The sequence below is a fragment of the Lissotriton vulgaris genome, chromosome 7, assembly GCF_964263255.1.
Source record: "Lissotriton vulgaris chromosome 7, aLisVul1.2, whole genome shotgun sequence".
Lineage (NCBI taxonomy): Eukaryota > Metazoa > Chordata > Amphibia > Caudata > Salamandridae > Lissotriton > Lissotriton vulgaris.
In genome coordinates, this window is record NC_141695.1 from 1742858165 (window position 1) to 1742875004 (window position 16840).

The 16840-nt window shown below is 45.7% G+C and overlaps 1 protein-coding gene across 4 annotated transcripts in view; it reads right to left on the reverse strand.

Moving 5' to 3' along the window:
• LOC147706552 (guanylate-binding protein 2-like) overlaps positions 1–16840 on the reverse strand; it is a 161001-nt gene that overhangs the window by 45049 nt on the left and 99112 nt on the right. For 2 of the 4 annotated variants that reach the window (XM_086933023.1, XM_086933022.1), the window contains exons 11-13: positions 10340–10550; positions 6411–6538; positions 5345–5454 (exon numbers count right to left, since the gene is read on the reverse strand). In XM_086933023.1, coding sequence (XP_086789149.1) covers positions 5345–5454; positions 6411–6538; positions 10340–10550 — 449 coding nt within the window. Of the gene's footprint in view, positions 1–5344; positions 5455–6410; positions 6539–10339; positions 10557–16840 lie in introns of all 4 variants that reach the window. The other 2 variants (XM_086933020.1, XM_086933021.1) reach the window with 1 other exon arrangement.

The window sequence follows — 16840 nt, forward strand, 5'->3', positions numbered from 1 at the left end:
CACCTGTACATAGATCGCTCCCAAGTGGTGTCATAGTCCAGAGCAAAAGGCAGATGGACACAACAACAGTGTTTTATGTTATTGCTGTGTAAAGATCTACTCATTAAAGTATCCCCATGTGTGTCCTCTCCATAGCTCCATGGATGCCTGAACCCTCTTACACCTATTTCAACTCTGTATGCCAGGGGTGGGAGGGGTTCGGGTTAGTTTTTAGTGGTGGAGGGTCATGTTAGTTTTCAGGGGATGGGAGGGGTTTGCAGTTGTTTCAAGGAGGTCGGGTGGGTATGTGTTAGTTTTTAGGGGGTGGGGGGGTTTGTGTTAGTTTTTATGGGGTGGGAGCAGTTCAGGTTCGTTTTTATGGGGTGTGGGGGGTTCATGTTAGTTTTTAGGGGGTGGGAGTGGTTTGTGTTCGTTTTTAGGGGGTGGGAGGGGTTCAGGTTAGTTTCTAGGAGGTTGGGGGTTAGTGTTAGCTTTTAGTAGGGGTGGGAGGGGTTCGGGTTCGTTTTTAGGGTGTTGGGGGTGTAATTAGGACTGAAGGGGAGAGGGAGAGGGGTGGTAGACTTAGCCACGGATAGGTGTTTAGGAAGCATGCTTTTAGTATGAAAAATCATGGTAAAGGTATGCATGGTAAAGCAATTCGTGGTTAAGACACGGTCATTGTAGAGACCGTGTTGTTAAGGTAGACGTTGTTGAGGAACACGTTGTTCCGTCATACAACCGTACAGTGAGCAGATGACATTTAGGTAAGAGTGCTAAAAGGAGACACTTCGCATTTTACGATTTGAGTGAGAAAATCGAACCAACAGCATACATAGGCCTACATTATGAGTTCAATGTATTTTGTTGTGGGAATATTGCAGGCTGACATTCTTATTCCGGTCGGTTATCCTTGCACCAGATTCTGACCAGAATGGTTGAACAACTAAACAGCCCTGGGAATACTGAATCCTTTTCATGTGGTTTGCCCCGTTTCTGGGGAGAAAACTACTGACATTTTCCACCTACTCAGAGCAGGCTGAAAGTGTTAGAAAGTAAACTGGCTTGTGGAGGGGTCAGGGGCACCTTTGTGTTGGGGCGTTGTCTGCTTGCAATTGCTTGATTTCAGCTGTTGGCTGTCGGTGGGGCATAGAGATACTCATTTTTGGAGACCGGAATTTATTTCTCTTCATCAGACATTGACCGGGAGCAAGAAAGGGGAAAACAAACACAGGGAAACGAAAGACATAAAAACCATTGTAAAGGGGAAATAAGGAACCTGCTTGAATGGGATAAAGGGGCAGGGACTATCTGATAGTGGATGGACGACCCATATCGTCGGTTCAAGACTACGCAGCCTTGGCATTTGGCGTGCCAGTGTTTAAAAGCACCATTTGCAGGTTTCTGAGCTGAGCTTAGGGCACTGGCAATCATTCTAATACAAACTAAACACTACTGCTTGTCCATTTATGCTCCTGGCCAAGAATGGAGGGGGAGGGGGGGGGGGGGGGGACACCTGTTGTATCTGGCAGGTTCGTCTATTCCTAGCATGGATGTTTTCCAGGGTTACGTTTGGCAGAAGCTCACAGGACACCAATCCAATTTCTCTACTCCGAATGATTAGTTGGTGTGCGTGCACTGCCAGGGGAGGGGTGGCAAAGGAATTCTACAGAGTGTGACCAAGATTATATTGGTAGCACTACAAAGCAACACAAGTTAAGACCTATCTGGATGGTAAGACCAAGTTGCTTTATCATTAAAACTGTCCAGAAATAGGGACCGTACCTATCCTATATGGGCATTACATGTAACAATCTATTCCTTCTACTTCTAATCTGTGTTGAAATAAAAATTTAAAAGAAAGAATCAAGATAAATTAACTGCTGAAGTAAAGTGTCAAAGTGTCAATCTGCTTAACTATGTCAACAGTTTCAACTATTACTTTTTTAAAGATACTGTTAATGACTCTCCAAGAGAGGGTCAGAGTGCACTCCGTCAACTCACTTCGGATGATGCCATTGGCCAAGACATGGTCTCTGTAGAACTTGCAGAGTTGCCACTGGCCAAGACATGGTCTCTGCAGAAACCGCAGGACTGCCGTTGGGTCCATTCATAGGATGAAGAAAGCAATGCAGTTTATTTCCTTTGCATCTGAGAGGTTATTTTGTTACCATAGTGAAGGAGCAGGAAGAGAGTGGTACAAAACCATGTATGAGTGGGAAGGAAGGCCCCTGAGCTACATGCAAAGCTCCAATACAGTGAGCTCTAATCCCTCATAGCAGACTATCCATGGGTTTGTGTTGGACCTCTCCTTTCTATCACAGCTTTCCTTTCTTTCAGGATTGAAGGCGTAAGCTTGTGGTGTGGATTGTCGAAATCGCTTCTACTTCAATGTGTGCTGTTGTCACCTACAAAGTCATACTGGAGGGTTTTTGTGCCTCTGGGATTTTCTACAACGGGGCCATAGTCTCACTTTATGTCATTATCATAAACTGGAAAAGTAGCTACCAAGAGAGCTTGTCCCATATTTCAGGTCAAGAATTACAGTTCTACAATCAGAGCTTGACGATGCCCAAGATGGGTCAACGAATATACACAGGCCTCGGGAAGGAATAAACCCAAATGAACATGTATCTGTGGTGGAGGAGGGAGGATGTGCTTAATGTGGACTTTCTGCCATGATTTCCAATGGATGCATATTGATGTTGCTGGAAACGCGAAATGTGAATTGTATGGTCGCCTTCTATATGTCAAATGTTAATTTGATGTGTACTGAAATTGAGAAAAAGTTATTAATAAACACATTTTAAAAAAAAATTACAGATCTACAGAGCAGCTTCTAACATGGAACTTGAGAGACACTGATTCATATTTTCTTTCCTCTATCTCCGTAATGAATGTCTCTGCCAGGAGAAGATGCAAACCTATATTTAGTAATTTCAAGAAGTTAGAATTTTTAACTTAGGCTGACAATTAATAAGGCATTCTAATGTGATAACCATGCCATGCAAGAGTCAAAGTTAAAAACTTAAAATGCTGATATAAATTTAACCGGTGTCATTCTTGAGCAAGGGTAAACGTTTGATTTTTTGTTAGAAGCACTATAATTTTGGAAAGAACCCCATCCCATTTCAAAGAGTCTTGTATAGCGCATATATCATGGTTAGGCCTCAGGGTCAATTTCTGAAAGATACTTTGCATGATGATGGTGTCCTGTCCATGTGCCCAACATTATGTAATGTTGGTTATCTCAAAGGGGATGGATTTAGTAATACATGCACTCTGAGGGCACCTTTCAGGTGCCCCCTGAAAACCTACTAGCTCCTGGTGTGCTGATTGACTGTTTTTCGCCAGCCTGCCACCAGAGACGAGCTTCTGCACCCCCCTCCCCCCAAAAGGTGAAGGTCTTCCCTCTCAAGAAGTCAGAAACAAAGCCTGCTCGGGCAAAGCGTGTTTACACTCCCTCCTACAGGATGACCTGGAGGTTAGCATTTCAAGACAGGGAAGCTTTGAGGAGCCCACCGCCATTGGTATGTGAATCTGGCTCTCTCGCAAGAGAGGATGCCACCCCACTTTGTTCAGAGCCCTTTGGCAACTGGACATGGGGGAAAATTAGATAGTCAGGTAGGCATTTTCCCCCTCTGGCTAGTGCCACCCTTCAGGTGGCCTGGGCTACCTGAAGAGTTTTCAGAGTTGCCCATCTTGGTGATGGCAAACTAAGGAACTCTGAGACAAGGTTATGCCTACTTGCCACAGGAAGTGGTCATATAGGGGGCATAAAAACTCCAGGCATCTGTAGCCCATTGGCTACTACCCTACACTTTCTTAACTCCCCTAAATCCAGTATTTTGGGGCGACCCTGGCACCAGAATAGCAGATCCTGCTGCCCTTTGAAGAAGGACACTGAAGAGACGCGAAAGCAAAACCTGAAGAAGAGCAACTGACTTGGCACCAGTCCTGACTGCCTATCTGCTGTTCCTCATTGATTCGTGCTAAAGTTGTCTCGTCCTGCAAGCTGTCATGCATCCAAAAACCCTGGGAGGACTGCCTGCCTTCAACAAAGAAACAGGACTTCTGTGGAGCTCTGAAGCTGCTCGCCTGCATTCTGCAGGCAATCCAAGAAGACCCATGAGGACTACGGACCTGCCAAAACCCGATGCCGCCAAGCATCACTGCACCTGAGCTCCCCAGCCCGTGTTGAAGTGGGCCAATGGGGTCAGCATGGCCCAAGCCATCAAGAGACAGGAGTCCACTTTGGTTTCACCCCTCGTGAACACTGACATCGTCTGCAGCCTCTGTTTGCAGGGCCCCTCATCCGCAACTGCTCCTGGTAAGAAAAACCAGACGCCTAAAGATACCTCTGCATCCGGCGGCCCTGGGCAGTGGAGAAGATGACCAAAGCTTTCCCCTAATACCCGAGCATCGTGACGCCTGAGCCCCCTCTGTTGGATCAGCTCAACTGGACCCTCAGTCCAAGCCTTCAGCCTCTGATCGCGAAGAACGGACCCTATTGACTTGCATTGGGCACCTAATGCTGTTTTGCACTAGTGCACCCAGCCGCCCTAGTACTGTTGGAGGTGACCTGCTGGCGCTGCCTTAGACCTTGCCCCATACTGCCCTTAAGTTCAGGAGGTTGATCTTGTAAGTCGCTGCAAAGAACGTATATGATAGATTTGTATTTCCTCCTATAGGATAACATTGCAGCCTCTGAAAAATGCACTGTCAACTTTTTAATCGGAAAAGTATTTCTCTTGAAAAACATACTTACCTGATCATATTGATTTTGGTGCTATAAATATCATTGACTGTGTGTATAACCGATGTGTAACACTCTTCTCTGGTAAGCCTAAGGCTGCTAGACCCCACTACACCCTAAAAGAGCACCTCGGGATTGTTGGAGCAAGCCTCTGTCCTCTCATAAGGGAATACCTGCACACTTTGCCCAGTATATCTCGTTTTGATAACTATATAAAGAGCCAGCTTCCTAAACACAGAAACAATGGTCTACACCCTGCCACGAAATTGACTCGGGTCAATCCTACGTATTTAAAGGAAGACCTATATGGGAAATATGAGATTTAACTGCAGTCTCTAGAAGGCAGAAATTGCTGAGGGAGGAATAGTTAAAGAGCAAGAGATTTCAGAAGGTAGTGCCTGTTTAGGAAATGGTAGACATTTTCCTACAGGCCAGGCTATTACTTGCCCTAGCAAAGGGTATGTGAAGTGTTTAGTGGTGCAGTAAAACAGTCACAGTAAGTGCTATTAATAAACAAATGTTAGAATTAGTTAAGTTCCAGTTCTACCCCAGTAGATGGGCTTCGTTCAGCACTCTGAGTTAACCAACCCCAACTCCCTTCGCAAAGGATACTGCAGCTGTTCCATGGCCTGGTAGTCAATGGTGCCCATGCTGTTGTAGACGAAGGTGCTGCTCAGCAGTACGGCCAGCGCAAAGATCCAGGAGTCATTCGTAGAATCACCCTAGACAAAGAAAAAAGACACAGTCAGAGGGAGGGCAGAGCTAAAGAAGTAACAAGAAGTCAGGCAGCTCATTTGCTGAGAGAAGGCACTGATGTTCTGCTGGAAATAGAGCAGTGGTCTTATAGGTGGGACGAGGCAGTCACCCCGTACCAGAGATGGACACTCAGTCAACATGCATCACCAGTTAACCTACCCTGCTGGGTACAAGGCCTTTTAGGACTTTTATTACTGAGTAGATGGCTGTACTGCAGAGAGAACACTGGGAGAAACAAGCATGACAAGGGATTCAACTCCCCTCCACTCCAGTTGGGGATAGCCCATAGAGGGGCATATGCAAGGTCTGGCTGCTTCTCCCAGCTGCAGACAGTTCAGGAGTAGGAGGGGTTTACATGGTGAAGCATCTTTCTCTCCTGAAGAAAGGGCACAGGTGTGAAGGACATGACATGTATGACCAAACAGATGGGTTCAGATACCCCCATGGCAAGGCAAATCCCCCTAGGGATGGGACACCTGTCAGATACATCTATAATTGTCCGTAGAGCCAGGTAGCTCATCATACTGATAGAGCACTAGGGTCACAGGCATCTGATCAGGCAGCCTCTCTGGGAGACAGCAGTGGTTTCAAGCACACAGCTTGATCCTACACTTGAAAGTGACGAATCCCTTATGCCACCAGATTATTGTCTCTGGCAGGGGCTAACCTCTGATTTTTGTTTAATTTCAGTTGATGCCTCGTCTGTCCACGGAATTGGTTTTCCTTAAATATTTCTGAATGACACACCGTAAGGCCACTTGTACTGCGGTTGCCTTGTTTGGTAAAGAATGTCTTTCAGGGTTTGGGGTCTATTCATCATCCAATATGGGGCTGAGCATGGGTCGGTGATAATATTAATGACAATCACAGGCATACAGAATTGATCTCAATTTTGTTTTTAAACACCCATAAACTTGCTCACCTTCTCCACGTCTCCCAGACCCTCTGTGTCCAGCAGCACCAGGGCGTGGTTGGGTTTCTGCGGGTGGGGGACAACCCACATCCAAATCCCCTTGGTGTGAGACTGGATGGTTGCTCCTAAAGAGAAACCTGAAAAGGTGAAACAGGATTTATAGCATTTGCATGGTGATGTGGAAACCCTACCTATCGCCCATCTCAGGTTTAACTGAACTTAAAGTTCACATGGGAGCTGTTATTTGAAACACCAGGGCCTCGGAGCAGTATGGGAATATGAGCTCAGTATAGTAAGCCTCTTTTCCTTTCACTAGTAAGGGTAAGGGTCTCATTATGCATTCCTCAGAATTAGGCGCCAGGACTTCGGAGGGCAGGGGTGTGGTGTAAGACCCGAGGTGGTAATGATTGCTCCTCCCCCGATGCTGAAGAAACCCCCTGGAAGACAGAAGGTTGGAGAGCCACCCCACCCGTGGATACCATGGGACACAAGTTACCTATCCCAGAGAAGCCGGGTGCACAGGTGTGAAGTGGCGTCAGAAACCGTGGTGGAGGACCATGGAGGACTTCGGGGAAGTGCAGCTGCTGGAAGAGGATGACGTGTCCGTAGGAATCAAAACGTGGATTCTTTAAGAGGAGTAGCTAAAAGCAGAGGGGACACTTAGGAGCTTGATAGACGAATGCCCACCGATGTCGGGTGCTTCAGAAGAGATGTCGATGACCTTGACTTTACAGCTGTGGGGGACCAGGCAACGCTGAGGATGACCAGGAGCCGGATACAAGCTATCCCTTGAAAGATGGAGAGTGCTGAGGGGTCGTTGTCCAGCGGGGGCACCACAAGCCTTGGCAAATGCAACCCACGCAGGAAATCAAGAATGTACTCGGTGAGGACCAGCAAGGTCTAGGGGACTCACCACAAGCCTGAAGAAAACAGAAGTGACCCTCAAGTGGAACCCACAGGCAGGAAGACCTCATTCAGCTCACCAAAAGATGCAAGCCACAATGCACATGATGCGGTGAGGCTGAAGATTCTGGTCACTGGAGATGTTTGAGGTTGGGGCTACTTGGAGCCCGAAGATCTTTTTGCAAAGATGACAAAAAACCTTTGCAACTGCAAAGGGGACGCTGTACCCAGGGGTTCAGCTATTGCAAATCCCCACGAAAACTACTAGCCTCAAACTTGGTGAGAGGGCAGAGCAGGCCTCAGGAGCTGTGGAAAACCACCACCTGAATTGCGGAGTCCAGAGTCCAGAGGAGCTTCATATCTGCAGGCCGGTCGACTTAGTTGTGGTGTCTGCGAATGCAGGGGAGTGACTCCTTCACTCCAAAGGCTGTTGTCCTTGATGCTTCACAGGTCTTGGAAGGCTCCTGTATGATGCGCAGGGACAGACGATGCAGCAGACTGGAAGGGAGATGAAGTCAGGCCCAAACGAAATCCAGAGTGCCCTGATGGTAGAAGTGCAATTGTGTCTGATATGAATCTTATCACACAACAAATCTAGGGACCTATGCCCAGGTAAGCCCTTAAGTACCCTAGGGAAAGGGTTGGGAAGATTCAGGAGACCCTCCCAGGTCTGGAAGGGGGGCGGACGTTACTCCCATGTCCTTTGTCCAGTTTTGCACTAGAGCGGAAGCAAACGGCTCCCAGGACTGGTTTGAACTGGACTATGCAGAGGGACACAAAATATACCCCTCATGCAGACTTTCTGGCGCTGGCAAGCACAACCACCCAAGCCTAATACACTAAATCCTGTCTGGGATGTGATCACACCTCCCTGTGACACGATGCCTATTGTTTCATCTTCCTCAGCTCGAGCTTGGCTCAGCAGCGGGAGGGCAGAAATGTGTCTCTGGTCGGCAGCAGCCATTTTGTGCTACTCGGGCAAGAAGGCTGGTACCCAGAACACTGAGAGCTCTTCCAGTGCTTAGAATCATACCGGTGTAGGGTAGGATTTCAACATGTTTGTTACGAAACATGATAGGATTAGTTGCAGCCGTTTTAGAGATGGTCATCGTGTACTTACAAGGTGCCCCTCTGTGTAGTGTATGGCTGCTTTACTGACAACCCGGGAGAATGGACTCCGTAGGCTGTAGGGGTGTCCGGCTCATGCAGGGGAAACCTCTCACTTAGAACCAAGAACCCTGCCCTCAGGATTATACAGGCCTGCTCTAGGGGTGACTTATAGGTTGTACGTGCAGTGACCCTTAGATATAGTAAACCTATATCTTAGGTAAATGGTGCATGCACCCACTTACACAGGCTGCAATGGCAACCCTGTAGTTCCATTTTGCATGGTCTCTCATGGGTGGCATAAGGCATGCTTCAGCCCATGAGAGAACTCTGGGCTACCTATGCCCTGGGGACATGGGTACCATATTCTAACATAAGCTATGATCTGCCAAATTGGCCATTCTTTTGTGCCTGATTGCATGCAGGAGACTATCGGGTGTTAGGGCCCTGGACATCATGGGGAGAGGACTTTACACCGGTGTCACATTTCATGTTGCTAGACGGACATTCAAGGTGGTCTCATCCCGACCATCATGAGATGGGTTTGTTGGATCATGCAAGAAGCAGGCATTGATGCCAAGGTTTTTGTGGTACCCAATGAGCTGTGGCTTCAATAGCCTTTACCCTCAGAGCTCGCTTGAAGGATATCTTGAACGCAGCTCAGTAGTCCTTGTGTTCAACCTTTAAAAGGTGTTTTTCAAACCAGTTTCCTCCATTGCGCCTCCAGTGGTGGATAAGCTTTAAAGTTGAATAATCCTTGCATCCAGGTCCTGACATAGAATGAAAAATGTCCTAGCTAACGTAACGGAAAGTTTCAATTCTATTAAGGACACAGAGGCCAGAATTAGACCGCCCGATGACGAATCATAGTCCACCCAGGTTATTGGATCTACCTATGATTGCTAGTAATGCTCCTTTAAGATTATACCAGTAACAATGTTACATTATGGTTATGAATGTATGTTTAAACTCAGTGATTTACATGTTCTTGGTTGTACTGTTTTCTGTCGCTCTGGTTGAAGATATCCACCTAGGTTAATAAGCGCTCTCTGTATTTTGCAGGAACGGAGTCCTCTAAACAAGAATAGAATCTTCCATGGTTAGCTTAGTCGCAGGAAGAAAGAGGGCAACAGAAGAGGGACAAGAGCAGATAAAGGCACTTACTGCAGCTGATTGCTTGATGGACTTGTTTGTTTGAACTTCATATTCCCTGGGCTTTATGGAAAATGAAGTCTTTGTGTTTATATAACTGATGTTATAATAAAAAGGAGAAAGAATCGAATAATCCTCACTCGTGTCCTTAATAGTATTGAAATGTTACTTTATGTTAGCTAGGACATTATTCCTTCTGAGGGAGAAAGATGTAAAGGATGGGATATGGGAAGCAGACACACACTAAAGAAAAATGTATAAAACAGCATTTAGGAAACCTGGGTAGTTCCTGGTCTTTAGGTGCAGAATTGCTCCTCTGACTTTGAAAAGATTATCACATCAAATACCTGTTTTTCTAGAAGAATATTTAAGAAAAGTATTATCTCAATTGCTAGCCACTCTAACCTTGGGAAGTGATTTGCTAGCAAAATCTATAGGATAGTGTAAGCCAGTGCTACAGCAACTAGCTGAAAATGACAATGTCATGAGAGATTACTAATCTAAGCACTGGATTATGGCTTTGGAGAGGTACAAAACCTTACTTGCCTCCCTACTTTAATGCCTTATTATCCTAAAATGGCAGCAGGATATAAGGAATGCTGAGTCATAAGGTTTTAACTGTGTCAGAGAGGCATATCTAAGCCCCTTGTTCCCAACGTAAAACAGGAGAAAGAAATTTGACAGGTCAATGCAACTCTTTTCAATTTTGTTTCAACATCGCACTTTCTTCATTTTCATTTGCCTCCCCTTAGACATACAATAGTATGTATCATTACCTGTTTGCTTCCCAGCGAGCTTGTTCATGAGATACGATTTCCCAGTGCGGTACAGACCCACGATCGCTACCACCACCACGGGCTGGCTGATCCTGCTGAGAATGTCCAAAGCTTCTTGGTTCACCTGCAGACCTTCATCTGGAAGATTCTCTATGAGGCAGAGGGGTTTGTCCATGGTGGGCACTGGTGCTTTGCTCTGTCCAGGGCTCCGCTGGAACTGACAAGAAATATTTAGAAATAAAAATAGTAAGAATATCTTGCTATAACACCCACACCTATTACCTGAATAAGTTTAGTTGCCAGGAGGATCTCTTCCATCAACAACACCTTAAGTAAGAGAAATTCAAATTACAAAGATTTCTGGACCTTCCCAATGTAAACCTGCATCAGGATTATCTTCGCTTTTAGTGTCCTTCTGCCCCCGTGTTCTCTACAACCAAGTGTGCATGCTAAACATCTTGTTGTTATAATATAATAACCAGCGACATCCTAGGGCTATGAGAGAAGGGTATAGAAAAAGAGGAAGACAGCCGCAGGAGCTTGTGACAAAGATTTACAATTGGAGGTTAGGTAAAAAGATGAGTTTATATGGTTTCGTGAAATTGGAGGGATTTGAGCAAGAGTGAAGGAAGTAATATGGGACGATCATTTTCTAGAGCTTGTTGGTTGGCCGAACATTTAAGTAAGGGCATGACCTGGGTGCGTTTCCAGTTATCTGGGACATTAGCCTTGGCTACAGAGCGATTACAGATGTCTATCATGATGGGATCCACAGTCTCTGGAGCCAACTCTAGAATGTAGGGCTCGGGGTTGGGCGGACAAGGAACAAAAAGTGAACTTGCTCAAATGGATTTAATAATGCTGCAAACTTTCACAGAGGATAATGCATTGAACCTGGAAAGGACAAATGACTGTCTGAGGGTTTTGTATCAGCAATTGTGACAACTAAATCCATCCATCCTCCGATGCTTGATTCCGTTCTGGGAAGGACATGGCTTTTGTAGTTCGGACTGGACTGTTCCCATGGGGCACAGGGTCAGAGCTGATTTGCATATCGCCATTGTCTAACCCAGGGTGGTGTGGAGTGCAAATAAATGATGGATTTGGGCCCAGATCTTTGGACTGTGGTGAATGTGTGACATTGATCCACATTCTGTCCATCACCTGTTTTGTTTGTAAACTAAATCCATGAGGCATTTGTTTTGTTGTTGCAGTTTTATATAGCGCAAATTCGACCCGAAGATATTGGATCGCTTTACATGAGAACCAGTTACATTACATAAGGACACATTCATTTTTGGTAGGCACGGGGAGATTAAGTGATTTGCCCAGAACCACAGGATGTTGAGCCGATGCAGTGATTAAAACTTGGTTCCCCAGTTCCAAAGTCAGCAGCTATGGCCGTTACATCACATCTTCTCCCCTAGCATTGTGGAGGGAAGTTGACATGCAGCAATTTTATTTTAGAGTGGAAGAACAAAGACAGGTCTTTTTTCAAAAAAATCTTATTCTGGAGTTTTATAGAAAATCACTTATAAAAGGCAGTGCAGCATAGGCATATGCCCCCAACAGAGCAACACATCAATGGATCAGTCATGCATCTCATACAAAATCAAAAAGAGTGACACAGAAGCAAACAGACAGGTCTTGACAAAGTTTTTGGGAGGGTGATCTGAAGTAGTTACAGCCCTGAGGAGAAAGCAGTTCCTTGACAATATTGCATATCTCTCAGATGAGGAGTTGGCAGCAAACTCAGTTTTATTTGTGTAATATTCTGCCTGAATATTCGCTGGAAAGATTGTAAGAGGAACGCCATTGTGTCTTATGACTTGCAGTGAAGTTTAGCAAGTCTGAGTTTTTTGGTGTACCAAGCAACTAAGGGGTACGAATGAAGAGAAACAGTGCCTGAGGGGGACTATTTTGTTCAAACCCTTCATAATCCATGAATTGAAAGTGTCATTGGAAGTGATGGTGTTAAAAGAGGGAAGTAAAGCAGGTGTACTTTTGGGCTGAGGCTTAGTGAGCCCTGGGTAAGGCTAATTATTGGTGAGAGATATACAAATTACCCGTGGGCAGAAGAAATGGTACTGGCAGAGCTCAGACCAATTCAAAAGAAGAGGCTTGTGTCACGCCTGCCAACCCTTAAGTGAAGACGCAGACCGAGCAGACAGCGCGAGACCAATGCAAAATGGCCGAGAGCTTCTGCGCATGTGCGAGGGGATCGGGCAGGATACTAAAGCCTGATCTCCCCGCTGTTCTGAGCTTCGCGCTCTAGTTGTCACGTCGCTTCTTGCGGCGCGTCACTTCCGCCTCGCTCCTTGGTTCCTGTTGTAGCTTCTGGCTATTCTGACCCGTATCGTTTCCGGACGATTTATTTGACCTTCTCTGATTTAGACTCCTTGTGTAGTCTGTTATTGTTGCTCTGTTTTTTCTTTCCTGAACCTCGAAGTTAGAGGTTAAAGCTTCGGAATACCGTTTAGCCTCATTTGCGGTACTTTTCCGATTCGCCCTTTTTTTTGCTTAGAGACCCATTCATTGTCCCCGGTGCCAGCTGTCTCCTCTCAGGGTTCTGGAGGGGGCTCCTTCAGCTGCTCTCTTGCGGATCCGCCGTTTGGCCGGACTACTGTTCCTCCAGACGGCCGGCCTTGCGGGGTGCGAGTTGTTGGTGTCCACTGTTGGACTCTGGGAGTTGTGGTCCGCCTGGAGGTACTCTCCTTTATTTTTTGTTATTAATCCCAGTCCCTATTATTTGGAGTTTGCTTCACTTCCTGGATGTTGGCATTCGTTACAGTGCTGGGAAAAGACAACCTGGTAACGCGCTTGTAGCACACCTTTATTATTTACACATTTATTTCATAAGGGTTTTTGATGATTCACACGCCAACTGCTATTGCTCTTCCAGAGATACTATTGCTGTTATCTTAATCAGCTCCATAGATCAACCACACTGTTTAGCCCGTTGCTTATAGGGGTAAGACTAATACAGCAATAAATACTATTGTTCACTGGCCTGTGGCACATTCCCTAGTTACATACTTTTATCCATGACAGGCATTCCGTGGTACCTAGTCACTGTGGACATTTAGGAGGACAGATTGATTCCTAGTATACTCCTCTCCCTTATCAGGTAACCAGCAAAGTATATGTAGAGTCATGTTAGTAATGTTTGTTGCTTATTTATGCACTGATTAACTATTCATTTACCAGCACCAGCTGCATCAAGAGAGAGAGCCATCCAAGAAGTCCAGTGTCTCTTCCCCTCTTACCTTGTTTTGTTCCCTCCTTTCCCTCCCGATCACCATTGCGTTCTAGTGTTTGATAGCCGCAATTGGTGTAGGGGGACGGGTTGGGCTAGGCTTCGGTTCCTGGCACTCCTGCAGAAACTACTTTGGCTCCTTACAGCTTGTTGGAGAATATAGTGCTGATCTAGCGGAGAAAGCATCCAGCATATGACCTAGACAGTGGGAGGGGGATTTCGTAAACAGAAAGAGGCCGGGAGCGTCCAGGGCCTCAATCAAGTGTAGAGCGTCTGAGTCGTCAGAGTCCTCTAAAAGGATGTTAAAATCCACAAGGACAAGAAACTTAAGGGTAAAATGTAAATCGAGTACTTGAATAGCGCACGAATCACCCCGAAGGGGTATCTCGGCGCTGGGGGCCGTCGGGAAGATTAAGCGAGCTATTGCCCAGAGTCTCATGGTGCTGGGCTGCACCCTGCCGCCGGGGCTGGGGATCGAACCATGATCCCCAGAGTCCAGCGTCAGTCGCCCTGGCCGCGGCGCCACACCTCTCCCCCTTGTTGGTAGTGCTACGACACACAACAGTGTTCGAAAGACAGGTGGTGAAGGAGGTTTTGGGTCAAGGAGTGTGAAAAATCAATGTGCCCGAGTATGATATAGTTGGGTTGAAAGCAAGTGAGAAGGTCATAACTTCACATCATTGAAGATTAGTAGCAGTGGGAGCTTTTCATGGAGCCAGATCTCTGTACAAAAAGTAGCTGGTGGCAGAAGATTTTAGATGAAATCAGAGAGTTCTTTTTGATGTCTTGGGAGTAACCTGACATTTGTTAAATAGAAACTAAGTACTGGAAAGGATATATCAAGGTGTAGGGGTGAGGAGGTGGACAAGAGATAGGAAATGTGTGGAGGAAGGGGAGGCCAAGAGGAGATATGGCAATGCATAAAGTAAGAGTAAAAGTGAGTGAGAGGTAAATGTCTTACTCCAATCTTTAAAGGCAAGGAGGTGCTGAACAGAGTAGGTTCCTAAAGCTGGGGGTCATGTGCAGGTCCCTGGTATGGTTGAGGTCTGGGGCGGATAGGCTTGCCTTTGGCGCATGCTACTTAAAAAAGTAACTAGGAAGAAGGAGGGGATGTGGCCTCTAATTCCATAATGAAAATAAATCACTAAATAGGGCCTGGCAGTTCCATTTCCCACCGCCAAGCTCTATAGCGGTGAGAACTACAGAGAAAAACTAGGTATGTTTTGTGAAATACAAATCATAAAAGAATCAAAATGCAGTATCACATTGTGGGGGATGTAGCAAAGTGAAAGTAGGGGTGCGCGGAACTCACGTAATTTGCTGTAGCATAATTATGCAAAATACCATGAAATTATAGGAAATGCGTTTTGCACTCAAACAAATTATGTGAACAGTCCATTTGAGTAAAAACTCAACTCGAAAATTTAATTTACTGCTGATTTCCAGTGTCTCGTATTCAAAAGACTGATGCTCATGTTCGGATTTGTAGTTCCGCACTCAAACATTACCTGAATAGACCGCCCGGGTAAAAAAATCTACCTAAAGTGTTAGTTATTATTATTATTGGGGATTTATAGAGCGCATGGCTGCCCTAGGCTTCCCAGCGCTTATAAGATCAGTGATTGAGTTGGGTGCCGGAGACTTGGAGATATTGCTTCAAACAGCAAAGTGTTGATATTATAGTACACTGTCGATCCGCCTACATTCCAACGGAATGGAGTTCCAGAGTCTGGGAGCCAGATGGGAGAAGGCTCTTCCGCCCCATCTTTCCCTCCTGGCCTTTGTTTGTGTTAGGCGTCCTTCCGTATTAGAACGTAGCCTCCTATTTGGAGTGTAAGGAGATATTAACTTCCTGATTTTTTCTGGATATTTTTTATGGCGTGCTCTGTGAGTGATGATTTAGACTTAGAATTTTATTCTTGCTTCTATCGGCAGCCAGTGGAGGTCCACTAAATGCTTTTTTACTGATTTCCGTGTGAGAACATTACAGAGCAGCCTGACGGCTGGATTCTGTGCGTAACATATTTAGGGGCCCCCAAGAACAGTGAGTTTCCATAATCTAGTCGAGAAATGATGAGAGAGTGGACCACCATCTTCCTGAGCTGTATTGGATCCAGGATTTTCCGTAAGCTTCTCAGTAGTCCAAAACAGGTTGCAGCAACCTTCTTGGCCTGTGTTGCCAACGTTAGGGCAGATTCTAGCCAAAATCCTAGGCTTTTTATTATTTCTGTAGGTATAGGTGGATTACCTAGGCAAGAAGGCCAATCTTAAATGGGCCTGGGTATTGGTTTGTTCCCGAGACACAATATCTCAGTTTTCTCCCCATTCAACTTTAGGCAGCTTCTTGTCATCTATTCTTTGACTCTTATCTTGCAGGAGGACATTTTCTCCCCCTCTAGCAGTCTTTCCGGTCCAGTGAGATCACCAGCTTTGTATAGTCGGCGTACAAAGTCATAGATATGTCGAATTCTTGCACAATCTTGGCCAGGGGCTCCATGTAAACATTAAAAAGGGTTGGGCTCAATGCTGATCCCTGTGGTACGCCGCACTCTAGCAACATGGTTTTGGAGAGAGTAGAGTTTTCTTGTACTTGGAATGTTCTTTCATTCAGGAATGACAACAGCCATTTGAGTGCCCTGCCCTGTATCCCAATATTTGCCAGCCTTCTGCATAGTATTTGATGTTCCACCGTATTGAATGCTGCACTCAAGTCCAACAAGAGCAGCACTGCTGATTTCCCCTGGTCGAGTGATTGTCTCAGATCTTCTACCACTACCAGCAGGGCGGATTCCGTTGACTGTCTGCATTGAAGGATCGGCCGCTCGCATTTAAAGCACTGTTGTTCGCACTCAAAAATTACCCAAACATGTCATCTCACGCTATAATTTCTGCATGAAGTGAAGTTTCATTAAGCAACGAGCCAATATGACACAATTTCTGTAATTTTGCATAAAATGTATGATATGCAATTACCAAATTTATGCCAAATATGCTGGTGTAGTTAAAAGTTTGCACAGGCCTAAGTAAAATCCAATCCAAATACTGTTTCTGCATTTCCAGCCATTCATACATGGAGAGCCACAATCTTTAAGGACCCCGTGTTGCTCCCATCTTAATCCACTCAATGGACCTCACTTTCCGTGACTTTCAGGAGGAGAATCTCAATCTATGAAAGCTTCCTGCCTCTCCACACAAAATCTCTCATTTAGCTGTTTGTAATCTGCTGTTAACTCCTGTCCGGCTGA